Source organism: Ascaphus truei, chromosome 13, assembly GCF_040206685.1.
Source record: "Ascaphus truei isolate aAscTru1 chromosome 13, aAscTru1.hap1, whole genome shotgun sequence".
NCBI classification, from domain to species: domain Eukaryota; kingdom Metazoa; phylum Chordata; class Amphibia; order Anura; family Ascaphidae; genus Ascaphus; species Ascaphus truei.
Window position 1 is genome coordinate 21,554,209 of NC_134495.1, and position 20,000 is coordinate 21,574,208.

Consider the following 20,000-nt stretch of genomic DNA (forward strand, 5'->3'; position numbering starts at 1 on the left):
CCCTTACTCTCTCTCCTTCTCTGTCTCTCTCTGTGTCCCTCTGTCTCTCTCCCTTACTCTCTCTCCTTCTCTGTCTCTCTCTGTGTCCCTCTGTCTCTCTCCCTTACTCTCTCTCCGTAAATGAAAAGACAAAAACAGCGCACGACTCCTAGTGTATTAAATATGATTATATTGGATCACACAGGTATTGGAGTTTAGTGGGGGTTGTCACTGTGATTTCTCACCTGCACTGTATTCTATGACTAATTAGGTCACTTATAATCACCAAGTAAAGTGCACATTTATATTTTTTTCATTGTTCTCTCTCTCTGTGTCTTCCTTCTCCCTCCCTCTCTCTCTCTCTTACTCTCTCTCCTTCTCTGTCTCGCTCTCTCTCCCTCTCTGTCTCTCTCCCTCCCTCTCTATCTCTCTCCCTCTCTCTCTCTCTTACACTCTGTGTCTCTCTCCCTCCCTTTCTGTCTCTCTCCCTCCCTCTCTCTCTCTCTCTCCTTCTCTCTCCTTCTCTGTCTCTCTCTCTCTCCCTAACTCTCTCTCTCTCTACTCTTTTCGTGGTAGTTAATAAAGATATGTTTTATATCTGTGTAAATGTAAAGTGGGGGTACCTGCCCTGTTCTCTGTTTCAGACCTGTTTCAATCGAACAGATTTGGGGAGACGGGGGGATTTCATGCCCACGGTCCCCCAGGCCCAGCGGGTAAGTGATGACTGTCCTTGTTGTCACCTTACGTGTTGGAGGTAACCCATTTATAAAGTGCCGTATTGCACTATGACCCCTTCCCTTTCTTTCAGGACCATCTGGCCCTCAAGGGCCGGTCGGGCCCCCGGGAGTTAGCGGGCAAAACGTAAGTCGGGTCACTTGGTGTGTATTGATGTGTTGTGTGTTGCTGTAAAATGTGCGTTCTTGTAAAATGTGCGTTGTTCTGTGCGTTGCTGTGTGATGTTGTGCGTTGCTGTGTGATGTGCGTTGCTGTGTGATGTGCGTTGCTGTGTGATGTTGTGCGTTGCTGTGTGATGTGTGTTGCTGTGTGATGTGCGTTGCTGTGTGATGTGCGATGCTGTGTGATGTGCGTTGCTGTGTGATGTGCGTTGCTGTGTAATGTGAGTTGCTGTGTAATGTTGTGCGTTCCTGTGTGATGTTGTGCGTTCCTGTGTGATGTTGTGCGTTCCTGTGTAATGTTGTGCATTGCTGTTTGATATGTGTTATGGTGTAATGTTGTTGTGCTGTTGTCTTTGTGTAGGGATTACCTGGTCCCCCGGGCAGAGACGGCTTCCCAGGAAATAAAGGAGACAGTGTGAGTAACACAATAACAGGCTGTGACCACACTGTACTCTATAATGGTGCTGAGTATAACTCACTGCACATATCTTGTTGTGCAGGGTGCTGCAGGTCAGCCCGGGGATCCTGGGATTAAAGGGGAACAGGCAAGTATATCACCTACAAGCTTCTCTCCCTCTCCCCCTTCTCCCACCCGCTTTCTCTCCTCCTCTTCCTTATTCCTCTCTGCCCTTCTCCCTTCCCCCCTCCTCTCCCTAACCCCCCCTCCATCCTCCCACTTCCCCATTCCTCCCTCTTCCTCCCTCTTCCCCCTCCTCCCCTTACCCCCTCCCTTCTCCCCCCGCCGTCTCTGCCACTCTTCGCCTACTCGCTCTTCCCCCCTCCTCACCCCTTCCTTCCTCTTCCCCCTCCATTCCCTCCTCTCCCCTCCTCGCACTGTTCTCCCCTGCTCTCCCCCTCCTACCTCTTCCGCCTCATATCCTCCTCTCCCTCTCTCCCCTGCCGCCTCACCAACCTCCTCCACTCTGCCTCCCCTTTTCTCTCCATTCCCGCCCTCCATTTCCTCCCTCCTCCTCTCTCCCCCCTCTCTCCCCTTCTCTTTCTCTCCCCCACTTTCTCTTTTTCCCCCCTCTCTTTCTCCCCCCCATCTCGTCTCCCCTGCTTCCTCCCTTCTTCTGCTCTCTGCCTCTCTCCCTCTCTCCCTTCCCATTTCTCCCCTTTCCAGCAGAGCTGTCATCTCTCCTTACATCTCTCTTTCTATCCTTCCCCCTAATTCTTCCTCTCTTTCTCTCTGACCATCTCTCTCCCTTTTTCTCTTCATCCTCCACCACCTCCTCTCTGTGCCCTGTCTCATGTCCTCTCTTCCTCTCTCTCTTTTTTCGTTGCTCAGGGTACCCCTGGACAGAAAGGGGAACCAGGAGAGAGAGGGGAGCCGGTAAGCATTCACATAACCCCCCCACATCACCGCTCCCCAACCATCTCACCCCACTGGGATCTGTCTCATCCCTTAACTCCACTTGTTCTACACTTTCAGCCTCTGCCTGTGTCTCCTTTGTCATGACATATTGTGATATATAGTGAATATGTTTATCATAGCTTTATCCCTTTTTCTCTTTTTACTCCGTCTCTTCCTTTCCTTCACTCTCTCTCCCTTCTCTCTCTCTTCCTTCACTCTCTGTCTCTTCCTTTCCTTCACTCTCTCTCCCTTCCTTCTCTCTCTCCCTTCTCTCTCTGTCTCTTCCTTTCCTTCTCCCTCTCTCTCTTCCTTCTCTCTCTGTCTCTTCCTTTCCTTCTCCCTCTCTCACTCTTCCTTCTCTCTCTGTCTCTTCCTTTCCTTCTCTCTCTCTCTCTTCCTTTTCTTCTCTCTCTCTCTCCTTATTCCACAACCTTCTTTTCTATCTCCCTCCCACCGTCTTTCTATCTCTCTCCCTTCTTTTTCTCACCCCTCTCCTCCGCCCATCTCTCCCCTCTCTTTCTGCATGTCTCATTTTCCTTTTGTCCCTTTCTCCATCTCTCTCCCTATCACAACCTCAAATTCTCTAACGCCCTTTGTCTTTCTATCTCACCCAGTTCCTCCCTTCCTCCCTCTCCCAGCCTCTCAATCTCTCCTTCTGTCCCTTCCTCTCCCGCTCACGCACCTGGGGGAACCAGCACTCCGGTATAAACACAACACATCCCATCAGAACGCCCCTTACCCTTCCAGAAAGCAATACACCTTCTCTGCTGGACACGGACTTCTCTAGGGGCTGACAGCCCAGATCCACACGTCCCCGGTAAATCCGGGCGCATAACGGGACATTACCTAAAACAGGAGCGGAGGTTCTGTTCCCCGAGGTTAACCCATATCCACAGAGCTAATTATATGCACAAACCGCGTCCGTGCTACATCTCATTAGCATAGGGTTAGTGTCACGTTACTGTAGCACAATGTTGTGTTATCTTCCTATAATGTGACGGTAAGTGTGTCTTAGTGTTACTCCCGTCCAGACCCTGAGATAGGGGCTTTAACGCAAGTTAAGATAGTAAGGAGAGAGAATTAACGCTATGCTCGTTAAATTATCCCTATGACGTTACACCCACCCTGACCCTATAAAAGCCCTATATCCGGGTCTGGATGTGAGTAACGCCACGTTTAGGTGTGACCTACCTAACGTAACGTCCCCGCGTTACCCTTAACGGGCTTTAGTGGATAGGCAATGTTCTGATAACAACTCATTTGCATATCATCACTAACGCTCGTTATAGTTACGGGAAGAAACGTGGCAACGTTACGTGGGTTAGCCTTTGCAGTTCGGTGAACGGAGCCTTGTGGGTCTGGCCATATAGATGAGCTTTGATATTCAGGGGGACGTTTGAGAGCTAAGGGGGGTGGGGGTGGGGGGTGATGGGTCTCTCTGTCTGGGATAAGGACAGATACAGCTGTGGGGATTCCTTCTATCTCACCCTCTCCCACCACCCCAAAACCTGCTGCTTTAACTGTTCCCCGCTGTAGAGGGCAGCAACGCATGCAGGGAAGGAGTTAATAAAGCTTGCATCCTACTAACTCAGGGCTCTATATATCAAGCTATACATGAGCAGTGATGCGGCTGCTACATGTATTCAGTGTATTGCTACTCCTGTAGAATTTGGCAAAGGCGCTAGTATTCTGCGCATTAAAAAAAAAGACACGCCCCTTTTAAGGTGACGCAGAAAACCGTCACGAAAAGCAACGTGTGCCGCCTGCTTCAGCGTAGACCTGCGCCAATATGCCAATGTGACTCCGCCCCGACTCCTCCCACATGCGCCATAAATCCCTCACCTCGCCGCGGGCAGACACGAAAATGGAGCAGCGAAGATGATTGCATAGACGCAGCCGGGGGCGCAGGTATATGTCGGCGCGATGTTGCAACAAGATAACGCGTTGACGCCAGCATTCTGCCTCTGATACATAGAGCCCAGTGTCCTAACACAAGCACGCAGCCTGTAACAGCGTATTGCGGGAGCTTCAATGCCGGCTGAATAATACCGGGTTCATAGGTTTTTATACTTCGATCCTAAAACCCCACAGCACGGCAACATGCATGAATTAAAATGATATGCAAAACCTGAGGCGTTTCTTCACCATGGCGGCCATATTTCAGAAGCCCGGACAAAATGGTTTTTCCGTTACTATTTTGCGGAGGCGGGGGATTTCAGAGCCAAGCGCGGTTACGGTGGACAGTAAAGGCAATTTTTGACATGGGAGCATGATTTGGGACTTTTATAGGGGGGCTCTCTTATGCCGTAAGAGTTCCCCAAGTACAGCATTATAATTAATATTAATCAGGGTCTCGGTTAGCAGAGTAAAGAGGAAGGATTCTGCCATGTTAACGCGGCACCAGATGCATCTAACCATTAACGAGGGGGAAGATTCTTTAGGGCCGGGAGAATCCGGTTCGTGCATGCGTTGCCTGTGGGAACCGGAGCCTAAAGTATCAGAACTGCGGTCCTAACAAAAGAAGAGGGTGTCCAGGCAGAGATTGGGGGAGATTTATGACCCTCCATTATAAAGATGGCTGCTAAATGACTCCTGTTTTACAATGCCAAACTGCACGGTCTGCTTAAACCAGGGGTGGACAACTCCCGCCCTCAAGGGCCGCCAACAGGTCAGGTTTTAAGGATATCCCTGCTTCACTACAGGTGGCTCACTGATTGAGCCTCTTGTGCTGAAGCAGGGATATCCTTCCAACCTGACCTGTTGGCGGCCCTTGAGGACTCCAGTTGGCCACCCGTGACTTAAACCGTTGCGTGCTCTGGCAGTGAAGAGGTTAACGGTCGCCAAATTTTAAGTCTAGAAACCCCTCGCTGCTATAGGGGGCCAGCAAGGTATACATCTCCTACAGGGGATATGGCAATGCTGGACCACAGATAAATCAAAAGTGGTGGAGGGGAGCGGAGTTCAGTCGTGACTGTGGATTCCAAACGGTGAGCATGACCCCGAGTCACATATTCCTTTAGCGCAATAGGTGGCTCTGTGTCCGATCTCCTTGTGGGAACTGGCTTGTCAGTAGAATGTTCAGAGCGGAGGTCTCCATTGGTTGCAACTCGAAACATTCCGCTAATTAAAGAAGCGTTGAGGACCGACGCCTTACGTGCTCTACATATACATTTTGATCATATATTTATATATTAAATATATTCACAATATACGTGGATAAAGCAAACTTCTCGATATCACCATCTCAATCCGTTAAATGCTTTTTTTTTTTTTAATTCCCTGATATTTATTCAATTTATAGAACAGTGAATGTCTAATAGACCATAAATGAAAGAAACTCCAACCTTTCCTATATTATCTGATGATTTTAAATGAAACTAGATTTGATATAGAACTATATCCACACGCACACGCACAAATATACCAGTGATTTTCAGTGTTGTTTTGATTAAGGAACCCTATAATTATATTGTGACATTTTGAGGAACCCCGACCCTCTCTAATAGCGCGTCTGAGATCAGATGCATTGTAAGGAACCCTAACCCTCTCTAATAGCGTGTCTGAGATCAGATGCATTGTAAGGAACCCTAACCCTCTCTAATAGCGTGTCTGAGATCAGATGCATTGTAAGGAACCCAAACTCTCTCTAATAGCGCGTCTGAGATCAGATGCATTGTAAGGAACCCCAACCCTCTCTAATAGCGCGTCTGAGATCAGATGCATTGTAAGGAACCCCAACCCTCTCTAATAGCGTGTCTGAGATCAGATGCATTGTAAGGAACCCAAACTCTCTCTAATAGCGCGTCTGAGATCAGATGCATTGTAAGGAACCCCAACCCTCTCTAACAGTGTGATAGATAGAGATGAAGAAGCGCTCAAAGCTAGGTATAAGAACCAATGATAGCCAAATCCAATTTCCAAGTGTAATCCAGAAACAATAACAGTGAGTAAAATAGCTAGCAATATTAGGTAATGAGCCTCCTGAAGACAGGTAATGGGCAGGAATAACCCCCCACGATCAGTCTCAGTGGAGGCTACCTTGTAGCAGTAATAAAGTACTCACGAATCCTTGGTTTGGGACTGGCAGGATGTGCAGCTTCTAGGGTAGTAGATGCAGGAAGTGGAAAGGAGCGCACGATCCAACGGAGTAAAGAGAGGACCCAATACCAAAAAAATATAAACTTTATTGGGTCATAAACCTAAAATCCAACGCGTTTCGAACGCTGGTGCGTTCTATATCAAGGAAACGCGTTGGATTTTAGGTTCATGACCCAATGAAGTTTATATTTTTTCGGTATTGTGTCCTCTCTTTGCTCCGTTGGATCGTGCGCTCCTTTCCACTCTCTAATAGCGCATCTGAGATCAGATGCATTGTAAGGAACCCCAACCCTCTCTAATAGCGCGTCTGAGATCAGATGTATTGTAAGGAACCCCAACCCTCTCTAATAGCGCGTCTGAGATCAGATGCATTGTAAGGCACCCCAACCCTCTCTAATAGCGCGCCTGAGATCAGATGCATTGTAAGGAACCCCAACCCTCTTTAATAGTACATCTGTGATCAGATGCATTGTAAGGAACCCCAACCCTCTCTAATAGCGCGTCTGAGATCAGATGCATTGTAAGGAACCCCAACCCTCTCTAATAGCGCGTCTGAGATCAGATGCATTGTAAGGCACCCCAACCCTCTCTAATAGCGCGCCTGAGATCAGATGTATTGTAAGGTACCCCAACCCTCTCTAATAGCGCGCCTGAGATCAGATGCATTGTAAGGAACCCCAACCCTCTTTAATAGTACATCTGTGATCAGATGCATTGTAAGGAACCCCAACCCTCTCTAATAGCGCGTCTGAGATCAGATGCATTGTAAGGAACCCCAACCCTCTCTAATAGCGCGTCTGAGATCAGATGCATTGTAAGGCACCCCAACCCTCTCTAATAGCGCGCCTGAGATCAGATGCATTGTAAGGAACCCCAACCCTCTCTAATAGCGTGTCTGAGATCAGATATATTGTAAGGAACCCCAACCCTCTCTAATAGCGCATCTGAGATCAGATGCATTGTAAGGACCCCAACCCTCTCTAATAGCGTGTCTGAGATCAGATGTATAGTAAGGAACCCCAACCCTCTCTAACAGCGCGTGTGAGATCAGATGCATTGTAAGGAACCCCAACCCTCTCCAATAGTGCGTCTGAGATCAGATGTATAGTAAGGAACCCCAACCCTCTCTAACAGCGCGTGTGAGATCAGATGCATTGTAAGGAACCCCAACCCTCTCCAATAGTGCGTCTGAGATCAGATGTATAGTAAGGAACCCCAACCCTCTCTAACAGCGCGTGTGAGATCAGATGCATTGTAAGGAACCCCAACCCTCTCTAATAGCGTGTCTGAGGTCAGATGCATTGTAAGGATCCCCAACCCTCTCTAATAGCGCCTCTGAGATCAGATGCATTGTAAGGAACCCCAACCCTCTCTAATAGCGCGTCTGAGATCAGATGCATTGTAAGGAACCCGAACCCGAACCCTCTCTAATAGCGCATCTGAGATCAGATGCATTGTAAATTCTTCTGTATTTTTCAAATGACCTGAAATTTGCAGGGAACCCTTTAGGGCTGTCCGCAGAATTCAAGGCTTTCTAGGAAACCCGGTTGAAAAACACTGATACACAGGCACACAAATCCAGTGTATACATACTGTATACATGTATAAAAATCAGATTAATACTTGTATATACTTAGAAGTCAAATGTGTAGGTACAGTAGGAATACATAAGTATTAATCTAATTTATATTAATACAGCAGCTAACATAAATCATATATACAAACCCTTATAAAAAAAAAAAGATATATATTGCAGAATAAAAGTGTGTTGAGCTCCTAATTCTAACACCCTAGCACCAGAGGAGGTGGGGGGGGGGGGGAGTTTGAGGGGAGGATTGGGGGGGGGGTTAATATGAATGCTGCATTGATTTATTTTTGGAATGCCCCCTTGCCTTATAATGAACCTGCATGATATATATATATACAGACGCCTGGCCTGTTAACCCTTAGTATGCCAGCATTACAGGATCTGCTGCAAGGTTTGCTTAACCCCTTCGCAACTAGACTCGGCTGGCACAGACAGCATTGTCGAGCAGCGAAGAGGCTAAGGGCGGGAGGGAGGGGGTTAATCCTTCACAGCTGTGTCCGTCTCTTGTCTACGCAGGGGGAAAGGATGCTGCAGATCAGAGAAGCCCTGAAGATTTTAGCTGAGAGAGTTTTAATATTGGAGACAATGATTGGAATTCATGGTGAGTATTAGGGAGAGAGGCAGAGATGGGGGGGGGGGGGGGGGAGAGAGAGGCAGAGATGGGGGGGGGGGGGAGAGAGAGGCAGAGATGGGGGGGATGAGAGAGAGGGAGAGAAGGCTGGAATCGGGAAGGGAGTCAGTGAGAGGGGGGAGGAAGAGAGGAAGGGAAGACAGTGAAGATCCTGTAGTTTGTGTTTTGCTCTTAGGGAAATAGATTGCTGAAGATGTGACTGCCCCTTGGGGCAGTCCTGGGTTTATATATAATGTAGGGTCTGCAGGTTATCAGGGACAGGCTCAGACAGGCCTGTGTTTGTATGTCATTCATTGTTGTATTATTATTGCTTAGGGACTATAGGTAGAAATTCAGCACAGGGAGGTCTGTAACTTAATGAGCATCTCCAGTTAAACTCAGCTCAGTAACACCTAGTGTGGGAGTCAGGAGCACTAGTCAGCCCTACTGTTGTTTGCAATGCCCTCTAGTGGAGTATGTGTGCACTGCATTCTAGTACTTATAGTCCTGTCCTCTTAACCATCCTTTGCAATACACCCTGGTCCCTGGATTTCACAAGAGCTCCAGCCACAATAAGGTTACTATGGATATAACCTCTTAGTAGCACCTAGAAGCACCCTGGTTCCAACTCCCTCTTCCCCCCTTTCATTCTCTCTCCTCCCCTCTCTTTACTCTATCCCTCCTTTCTCCCCCTCGTTTTTCTCTCTCCTTCTTCCGCTCCCCCCCCCCCCTCGCTCCCCCTGGTCCAGTGTCCCATTGTGCTGTTTTCGGTCCGGCAGGTGGTAAGCTTAGCCTCCTTCCTCCAGCTTCAAGAACAGCTGGAGCTCCTGGTTAGAAGGGTCACTCTGCTTGAATTCATTATATGGCCAGGTAACAATAGCCATGCACTTCTTCCTGTTGCCAGATAGACCCTTGTATCCCTGCAACCCCCCCCCCCCCCCCCAAAAAAAAAACCCCACAGGGCTGTAAGGGTAACTTGTTCCGAATATTATGGGATTATGCCAAAATCCCATAAGGATGCAGCAGCAAATTCCTAACTTGTTACCATGATTTCAGCTACAAGGCATTTCTTCCAAGAATTCACCAAGGTGGCCATATTTCAACAGCCCACACAAAACATAGCGAACATAGTGTAACTCTGTTTAAATATAACATTTGGGGGTAAAAAAAACAACAACAAAAAACTCAGAAACCAAACCACCATTAAAAAAATATACTGTACATATATTATTTTCATTTCTCAAAAGAAAACAACATTTCATTAAATCCCACAGGCATCATCTTAGGGGATGTACGGAGGGGGGGGGGGAGAGCTGATATTTTAAAGGGGCAGTACCACAGCAGTGGGTCAAAATCAATCAATATAACGGCCTTCCTTGGAGAGATTGAATCCACTTTACAGCACGTGTTTCCCCTATGGAAATGTTGCAAGCTCTCCTGGCACTGAAGGAGTTAAGGAGCCCCCCCCCCCGCTAACCCACCTCGTTAATGAATGGCAAAGGCTTTAACCTTTACCCTGCCAGCTCTGACCCGCATTACACAGCCGGCCTAACGTGACCTGGTAATGGATAAGGCAGCCGATCAGCTGCAAAGTTCTCCCCAAAGCTTGATGGGCGGCCCCATATAGGAACTGGGTACCATTACAGCCCTGTTGATGTCATCAGCGTATCGGCCAATCAGGAGATCTCCCAGTGTGTTCTGTGTGGCCCCCTCCGCATGCTGAATTCCTGGTGCATGAGGCATGTGTGCATAGACAGAGCTGCATGTCTTCTGTGCGGGATTACCCGGGTTCCCCTATATATTCCTAACCCCTTGGCTGGGATCTGCAGAGCGTTGCAGCAAGGCCGTTAATACATTGTTATGTTGCCTGTAAGGGGGTGTCTGTTGCTAAACATACTGCAGAGAAGTAAACCCCCCCCCCCGCCCCGCTCACTCCCATGGACACGGTGGGAAATTGCTCGCTTGGCGTGCTGTCTCCGGGTTAGGAGGGGTCCTCCTGTTAGTTGATCTCCCAATACCAGGATCTTGTATCTTTGCAGCCATTGAAATGCTAGGCTGCAGGATTTGGGGGCGGCACTGAGAAATGGGGTTTCATATGGTAAGATGGGGTTAGTGAGCAAAAGGGAGTCAAGCACACCAAAAAAATAAGAAAAACATCAAACGGTAGCAAAAAAAAAGGTCATTTAATGACTATAAGAAGTCATGGGTACACCCGTCTCGGTGCCGACATGCACTTTCATCAGGGTGATTGGGTTATTAACACTCTCCAGAGATGGGGCACAATGGGGTCAGCCTTTGGTATTTGTGATTATCTCACTCAACGATGAGTAGTTATTATGCAGGGCTAAGGGTGTCAGAGCAAGATTAAGGTACCTGGGTGCTGTGTGTGAAGTCTGTAGGAGTGGATTTTAGGGTAAGATAGGGGTGCTGAGCAGAGGTGCCAGTCACTGGGTTGTTGGTAACGCTCTCCAGAGCTGATGCCCATTGTTAGGACTTTGGTGCCAGTCTCTGTGATCCTCACGGTCTTCCCTCTCTCTTTACCTTCAGAGACAGAACCCGGTTCGGGAGTTGGACCCTCCTCCACGGGCGCCCCCGGATTCTATCGGGGCAGACGCAGCGGACCCTCGCCCTACAGAGTCACGCCTCCGCGGCGTGGCGTTGAGTGGGAAGACGAGAGCTTCTGAAGGAGCCCATTACGCTGCCAGTGTCCATCCATCCTTGGAATGCTACCCATCGTGCCCACACACCTCGGTGCCTTACTACCTTCACTGCCAGGAATATAAGGCTACCCCACTATTCCAGATTACTGGGATAGAGTACATTAGGGTGGGAGATTTTAAAGCCAAAACCAGCTGACTCCTACCTTTAAATATGGAGGAAATCTATGGATTTTAAGGGTTTATATTCATTACGCTTATTGCCCTCCCCCTCCCGAAAGACTGTTCCATCTACCCACTGCATCAGGGACCCCAATGGTGCTGCAATGTAAACTGAAACTGAGCATGACCCAGCACAGTCTCTTCGGTTGACACCACAAATCCAGCTGCTGACCTCCACCCCTACAGGGGATTCAAATACTCTGGAACATTTGTTATAATCATTGCGATTAATGGGCGAGAAATGTAGGTGTCTGTTGGGGACTTTAAATGGCGTCAGACAGGAGGGGTTAATAGTGGGCCTCCAAACACATTGTGAATGGAAAAATCGGGTAGAGCTTGAAAGAATAAATAGAAAATTACCCTACAAAAATATAACAAGAGGTGATTGGTTGGGTACTGCGAGTGTCCGGAGTGGGTTTTGTTATTTGGAATCTCCCCCGGGGGAAACACTCTCTGTATAAATAAATAAATGACATTTTTTATTAAAATCCCCGCCGGTTTCTTGCTCAGAGTATGGGACAGAGGAGGTAACTCCCAGAGTATGGGACAGAGGAGCTATCTCCCAGAGTATGGGACAGAGGAGGTATCGCTCAGAGTATGGGACAGAGGAGGTATCGCTCAGAGTATGGGACAGAGGAGGTATCGCTCAGAGTATGGGGCAGAGGAGGTATCGCTCAGAGTATGGGACAGAGGAGGTAACTCCCAGAGTATGGGACAGAGGAGGTATCTCCCAGAGTATGGGACAGAGGAGGTATCGCTCAGAGTATGGGACAGAGGAGGTATCGCTCAGAGTATGGGACAGAGGAGGTATCGCTCAGAGTATGGGACAGAGGAGGTATCGCTCAGAGTATGGGACAGAGGAGGTATCGCTCAGAGTATGGGACAGAGGAGGTATCGCTCAGAGTATAAGACAAAGGAGGTATCTCCCAGAGTATGGGACAGAGGAGGTATCTCCCAGATTATGGGACAGAGGAGGTATCGCTCAGAGTATAAAACAGAGGAGGTATCTCCCAGAGTATGGGATAGTGGAGATATCTCCAATAGTATGGGATAGAGGAGGTATCTCCCAGAGTATGGGATAGAGGAGGTATCTCCCAGACTATGGGATAGAGGAGACGTATCTCCCAGAGTATGGGACAGAGGAGGTATCTCCCAGATTATGGGACAGAGGAGGTATCGCTCAGAGTATAAGACAGAGGAGGTATCTCCCAGAGTATGGGATAGTGGAGATATCTCCAATAGTATGGGATAGAGGAGGTATCTCCCAGAGTATGGGATAGAGGAGGTATCTCCCAGACTATGGGATAGAGGAGACGTATCTCCCAGAGTATGGGACAGAGGAGGTATCTCCCAGAGCTGACCTGTAAGTACATCCAAGGAGCGCGGCCTCAGAACTTATTTCACTTCTCATCTATTTCCTTGTTGCCCCCTTGGTCATGCAGAGTGTCACTCCATAAATCAGTTCAATTAACCCATCTTCCCATAGGGCCCGCAGAGCGTCACTACTCTCAGGGTGTCTCATCGCTCTGCATGTGTCCACCCTATCGGGTGTGTTCCTCGTGTCTCTGGTGGATTTTGGCATCACTTGGTCACTTGCTTTTCACTTGCCACTAAAACGTCCCCCCCAACCTGTCCCTCCACCAGCAGGGATACCGCCCTCTCCACCTTCCCCGTCGCTGCTAACGCCACCACCGCAGGCCCTGTGGGGAACCCCATGCGTTCCAACTGCTGCAGCCTGGGAGTAGAGAGAGAGGTGATGAGAGAGAGAGAGGTGATGAGAGAGAGAGAGAGGTGATGAGAGAGAGAGAGAGAGAGAGAGAGAGGTGATGAAAGAGAGGTGATGAGAGAGAGGTGATGAGAGAGAGAGAGAGAGAGAGAGAGAGAGGTGATGAGAGAGAGAGAGGTGATGACAGAGAGAGAGAGAGAGGTGATAGAGAGAGGTGATAGAGAGGGAGAGAGAGTTGATGAGAGAAGGAACATTAATATGAGAGAGGCATGGACAGAGCGGAATGGGACATTTGGGTGCGGCCGTTTAGCCGCACCCAAATAGCTGCTGACATTCGGCCACATAGGGACCCTCCGCCACAGACGATCTGCTGCAGGAATCCCCTCTGCCGGCCACTACTGAGGTAACTTTTATTACTGGTTAGGGGAGGGAGTTAATTTAAAGGGTTCAGCGGTTAGGGGAGGGGGTTAATTTAAGGGGTTTACTGGTTAGGGGAGGGGGTTAATTTAAGGGGTTTAGCGGTTAGGGGAGGGGGTTAATTTAAGGGGTTTACTGGTTAGGGAGGGGGTTAATTTAAGGGGTTTAGCAGTTAGGGGAGGGGGTTAATTTATGGGGTTTAGCGGTTAGGGGAGGGTGTTTTAGGTTAAAGGCTTAGGGTAGGGTGTGAAGTGACCAGCGGCGGGGTGACTTGTGGCGAAGCGCCAGCGGCCATTTGGTCACGGCAAAGCGGCTGCGACCAAATGTCCAAGACCGTGGACAGAGACCGATAATAGAGGCGATGGGGAAAGGGTTGCGACGGGGGGGGAGGCGAGAGGTGGGGGGGAAGGCGAGAGGTGGGGGGGGAGGCGAGAGGTGGGGGGGAGGCGAGAGGTGGGGGGGAGGCGAGAGGTGGGGGGGGAAGGCGAGAGGTGACGGGGGGGAAACGAGAGGTGACGGGGGGGAAGCGAGAGGTGATGGGGGAAAGCGAGAGGTGACGGGGAAAGCGAGAGGTGACGGGGGGAAAGCGAGAGGTGACGGGGGGAAAGCGAGAGGTGACGGGGGGGAAAGCGAGAGGTGACAGGGGGGGGAAAGCGAGACATGACGGGGGGGGATAAGGGGAGGTGAGAGAGTTGGGAAGAATGAGAGAGATGATGGGCAGAGAGAGAAGGGGAGAGACAGGACATGACAACATGCGATATAGGCATTTAGTTACTGCTTAGCGGTCTCTTCCACCCTAGTAAAATACACACAGGGTCTGTGATGTCTCAGTTCCAGTCCTGCCATCTCCGGCATGCTAGACCAGGGGTCCCCAACGCGGTGCCCGCGCACCAAGCCTTAGGCCCCGCGCTCTCAGTCAGCGCGCCCGCACTGCAGACAGGCGGGGCGCTGACAGACACAGACCGCGATATGCGGTCTGTAGGGAGCCGGGAGCGGGGCGGGAGTGGGAGGGGATCTGATCGTGGTGCCGTCCACCCCCCCACACACATACATACACACACACACACACACTTTAACCATCTAGCTCCTTCCCTCCCCTCCTCCCCATTGGCTGACTCGCGTACCATGTGACGCGTCGCCGCACGGAAACACAATTCTCTGGTATCCCCGGCTGGCTGACGCGTCACAGTACGTAGTCAGTTGGCAGTGAGGAGGGACTGGGACCGGATCGTGAGGCTAAACAGCAATAGTGAGTTGCGCTCACGCGGCCGCCAGCGCCACCGGGCGCAGCGGGTCCCAGCCCTTATTATGTGGGTGCCCTCGATCAGGGGTCTCCAGCATGTTGATTGCGAGCCGGCTGCCAGTGAGTAACTCGCCGCAGTGCCACCAACCGCTGTTGCGTGCCTGTCTCATGACGGGAGTCGGGCCCAACTTCCGTATCCGCGAGCGGGACCGGCACTGTAAGGCCTTGCCCCCGCTGCCTACTACAGCGTCCGCTGTGGCGGACACTGAACGCACGAGAGCGATACGGCACGCCCCCCGGCGGTTCAGCCAATGAGGGCGAACCTGCCGGGTGACGTCATGGCCGCGCCCCCGTCACTCCCCTGCCACGCCCCCCCCGGTCTCTCTTCCTGCAGCTCCCTGCAGACCAGGTAATCGGCTGCACGCGCCGCCAATCTCGCGGGCGCGCGTTGCAGCTGAGTTACCGGGGCCTTAGCCTAAGGCTGCGGCCACAGTACCTGCGCTGCATGCGCGTCAGCGAGGCTGGCGGCGCGGGCAGCCGATTCCCCTGGTCTGCAGGGAGCTGCAGACCAAAAGACGGGGGGCGTGACGGGGGCGGGGCCGTGACGTCACCCGGCAGGTTCGCCCTCATTGGCTGAACCGCCGGGGGCGTGGCTTAGCGCTCCGTCGCGACTCCTGCTCACAATTCTCTTGCGAGCAGGAGTCACTGCCGGCAGAGCGCAGCGCCCCCCCCCCCTCGCAGAAAGACAAAGGGGTCCCATTGTGCAGCGGCTATTGTCCCTGCAGCGTCTCCAACAGCGGGCGCTGCAGTGGCCAGTGGGGACCTGGCCTAAGTGTAGTGCGTATCTGTGCTAATTGGTTGGTGCCCGTCATTCTCTCCTGAACTCTCAAGTGTGCCCTTGGGCACAGAAAGGTTGGGGACCCCTGTGCTATGTGCAGGCCGTCTCCTGCTCACCTGAGTGCAGACACGCTGGATTTCTGCAGCCTCAGCTCCTGACTGGCTGCCACTCTCGCTCTCTCTTCCTCCTCCTCGTACTCTCTCAGAGACGCCCGAATACCGATTCTCAGCAGTTCCTCCTCCAGCGCCGCGGGACCCCCCAACAAAGAGGGGGCGGGGGTCCCAATGTCCCCGGCAAGGGGCCAGCTGTGGGCAGACCCCCCTCCCCAGGGGGCGTCAGTGAGGAGGACAGACTGGGATATATAAGCGTAGGAGAGCGGAGGCCTGCAAGAGGGAGACATATAGCGACTATAGAAACGGTCAAGTAGCAAACGCCGCTTTCTTTAACCTATTTGCTGCCAGACAGGCAACAAAAGGGTTAATGCAATCCTAAAAGGAGCATTGCTTCATTGCCAGGAGGGTACAAAAAAAATGGCAGCGAGCAGTTCACTATTGCACTATTAAACATTTTCCTGCTGCGATCCGGCAGCGTCTTGCGTGGTTAACCCCTTCCCTGCTGCCGAACGTCAGAGCATCGCTCCGTGATCCCGCTACAAAACTGTGGGGCATTGATAGTCTCCGGGATGTTCTCCGTGTCGTGCTGGAATGGGTTAATTACCCCTCTCTTCCTCCCCCTCACACACACCTCTCTCCTGCTCTGGGGTCCGTCTCGGGCAGCACAGCCCCTCTGTCCCGACACGGGATGAACCGCAGAAGGGGAGCAGATGCCAGGCAGCGGAAGGGCAGACTCCCCTCCAGCGCCCGCTTCCGAGGTGCGGACAGCTCCAGGCGAGAGAGCAGCCCGCAGCGGGCTGAGGGGGAGAGGTAAGGAGCACACTGACAGTGTATATTCCTACACACACACACAGCATATCATCTGTCAGAGAGGTGAGGAGAACACTGACAGTGTATATTAATACACATCCACACAGCGTATCATCCATCAGAGAGGTGAGGAGAACACTGACAGTGTATATTCATACACATCCACACAGCATATCATCCGTCAGAGAGGTGAGGATAACACTGACAGTGTATATTCCTACACACACACACAGCATATCATCTGTCAGAGAGGTGAGGAGAACACTGACAGTGTATATTCATACACATCCACACAGCATATCATCCGTCAGAGAGGTAAGGAGCACACTGACAGTGTATATTCATACACATTCACACAGCATATCATCCGTCAGATAGGTGAGGAGAACACGGACAGTGTATATTCATACACATTCACACAGCATATCATCCATCAGAGAGGTGAGGAGAACACTGACAGTGTATATTCATACACATTCACACAGCATATCATCCGTCAGAGAGGTGAGGAGAACACTGACAGTGTATATTCATACACATTCACACAGCATATCATCCGTCAGAGAGGTGAGGAGAACACTGACAGTGTATATTCATACACATTCACACAGCATATCATCCATCAGAGAGGTGAGGAGAACACTGACAGTGTATATTCATACACATTCACACAGCATATCATCCGTCAGAGAGGTGAGGAGAACACTGACAGTGTATATTCATACACATCCACACAGCATATCATCCATCAGAGAGGTGAGGAGAACACTGACAGTGTATATTCATACACATTCACACAGCGTATCATCCATCAGAGAGGTGAGGAGAACACTGACAGTGTATATTCATACACATTCACACAGCATATCATCCATCAGAGAGGTGAGGAGAACACTGACAGTGTATATTCATACACATTCACACAGCATATCATCCGTCAGAGAGGTGAGGAGAACACTGACAGTGTATATTCATACACATCCACACAGCATATCATCCATCAGAGAGGTGAGGAGAACACTGACAGTGTATATTCATACACATTCACACAGCGTATCATCCATCAGAGAGGTGAGGAGAACACTGACAGTGTATATTCATTCACATCCACACAGCATATCATCCGTCAGAGAGGTGAGGAGAACACTGACAGTGTATATTCATACACATTCACACAGCATATCATCCGTCAGATAGGTGAGGAGAACACGGACAGTGTATATTCATACACATCCACACAGCATATCATCCATCAGAGAGGTGAGGAGAACACTTACAGTGTATATTCATATATATACACACAAACACACACACACAGCATATCATCCGTCAGAGAGGTGAGGAGAACACTGACAGTGTATATTCATACACATTCACACAGCATATCATCCGTCAGAGAGGTGAGGAGAACACGGACAGTGTATATTCATACACATCCACACAGCATATCATCCGTCAGAGAGGTGAGGAGAACACTGACAGTGTATATTCATACACATCCACACAGCATATCATCCATCAGAGAGGTGAGGAGAACACTTACAGTGTATATTCATATATATACACACACACACACACACACACAGCATATCATCCGTCAGAGAGGTGAGGAGAACACTGACAGTGTATATTCATATATATACACACACACACACACACACACACAGCATATCATCCGTCAGAGAGGTGAGGAGAACACTGACAGTGTATATTCATACACATTCACACAGCATATCATCCGTCAGAGAGGTGAGGAGAACACGGACAGTGTATATTCATACACATTCACACAGTATATCATCTGTCAGAGAGGTGAGGATAACACTGACAGTGTATATTCATACACATCCACACAGCATATCATCTGTCAGAGAGGTGAGGAGAACACTGACAGTGTATATTCATACACATTCACACAGCATATCATCCGTCAGAGAGGTGAGGAGAACACTGACAGTGTATATTCATACACATCCACACAGCATATCATCCATCAGAGAGGTGAGGAGAACACTTACAGTGTATATTCATATACACACACACACAGCATATCATCCATCAGAGAGGTGAGGAGAACACTGACAGTGTATATTCATACACATTCACACAGCATATCATCCATCAGAGAGGTGAGGATAACACTGACAGTGTATATTCATATATACACACACACACACCATATCATCCATCAGAGAGGTGAGGAGAACACTGACAGTGTATATTCAAATACACACACACAGCATATCATCCATCAGAGAGGTGAGGATAACACTGACAGTGTATATTCATATATATACACACACACACACACACACACACACAGCATATCATCCATCAGAGAGGTGAGGAGAACACTGACGGTGTATATTCATATACACATACACACACACACAGCATATCATCCATCAGAGAGGTGAGGATAACACTGACAGTGTATATTCATATATATATACACACACACACACACACACACACCATATCATCCATCAGAGAGGTAAGGAGCACACTGACAGTGTATATTCATACACATCCACACAGCGTATCATCCATCAGAGAGGTGAGGATAACACTGACAGTGTATATTCATATATATACACACACACAGCATATCATCCATCAGAGAGGTGAGGAGAACACTGACGGTGTATATTCATATACACACACACACACACACACACACACAGCATATCATCCATCAGAGAGGTGAGGAGAACACTGACAGTGTATATTCATATATATACACACACACACACACAGCATATCATCCATCAGAGAGGTGAGGATAACACTAACAGTGTATATTCATACACATCCACACAGCATATCATCCATCAGAGAGGTGAGGAGCACACTGACAGTGTATATTCATATATATACACACACACACACACACCATATCATCCGTCAGAGAGGTGAGGAGAACACTGACAGTGTATATTCATACACATCCACACAGCATATCATCCATCAGAGAGGTGAGGATAACACTGACAGTGTATATTCATATATATATACACACACACACACACACACAGCATATCATCCATCAGAGAGGTGAGGAGAACACCGACGGTGTATATTCATATACACACACACACACACACACACAGCATATCATCCATCAGAGAGGTGAGGATAACACTGACAGTGTATATTCATATATATACACACACACACACACACACACACACACACCATATCATCCATCAGAGAGGTGAGGATAACACTGACAGTGTATATTCATACACATCCACACAGCGTATCATCCATCAGAGAGGTGAGGATAACACTGACAGTGTATATTCATACACATTCACACAGCATATCATCCATCAGAGAGGTGAGGATAACACTGACAGTGTATATTCATACACATCCACACAGCATATCATCCATCAGAGAGGTGAGGAGCACACTGACAGTGTATATTCATATATATACACACACAC

General features: G+C 49.4%; 2 protein-coding genes across 2 annotated transcripts in view; one reads left to right on the top strand and one right to left on the bottom strand.

Moving 5' to 3' along the window:
- Positions 1–11,362, top strand: part of EMID1 (EMI domain containing 1) — a gene marked incomplete at its 5' end in the record, with an annotated part of 40,347 nt that extends 28,985 nt beyond the window's left edge. The window contains 7 exons of the mRNA XM_075567946.1: positions 624–692; positions 788–840; positions 1,237–1,290; positions 1,376–1,420; positions 2,164–2,208; positions 8,432–8,516; positions 11,073–11,362. Of these exons, the coding sequence (XP_075424061.1) occupies positions 624–692; positions 788–840; positions 1,237–1,290; positions 1,376–1,420; positions 2,164–2,208; positions 8,432–8,516; positions 11,073–11,209 (488 nt within the window). The remainder of the gene's footprint in view (positions 1–623; positions 693–787; positions 841–1,236; positions 1,291–1,375; positions 1,421–2,163; positions 2,209–8,431; positions 8,517–11,072) is intronic.
- RHBDD3 (rhomboid domain containing 3) overlaps positions 10,685–20,000 on the bottom strand; it is a 28,273-nt gene continuing 18,957 nt past the window's right edge. Inside the window, exons 5-7 of the mRNA XM_075568851.1 lie at positions 16,373–16,538; positions 15,745–16,011; positions 10,685–13,139 (exon numbers count right to left, since the gene is read on the bottom strand). Of these exons, the coding sequence (XP_075424966.1) occupies positions 12,986–13,139; positions 15,745–16,011; positions 16,373–16,538 (587 nt within the window). The 3' untranslated portion in view covers positions 10,685–12,985. The remainder of the gene's footprint in view (positions 13,140–15,744; positions 16,012–16,372; positions 16,539–20,000) is intronic.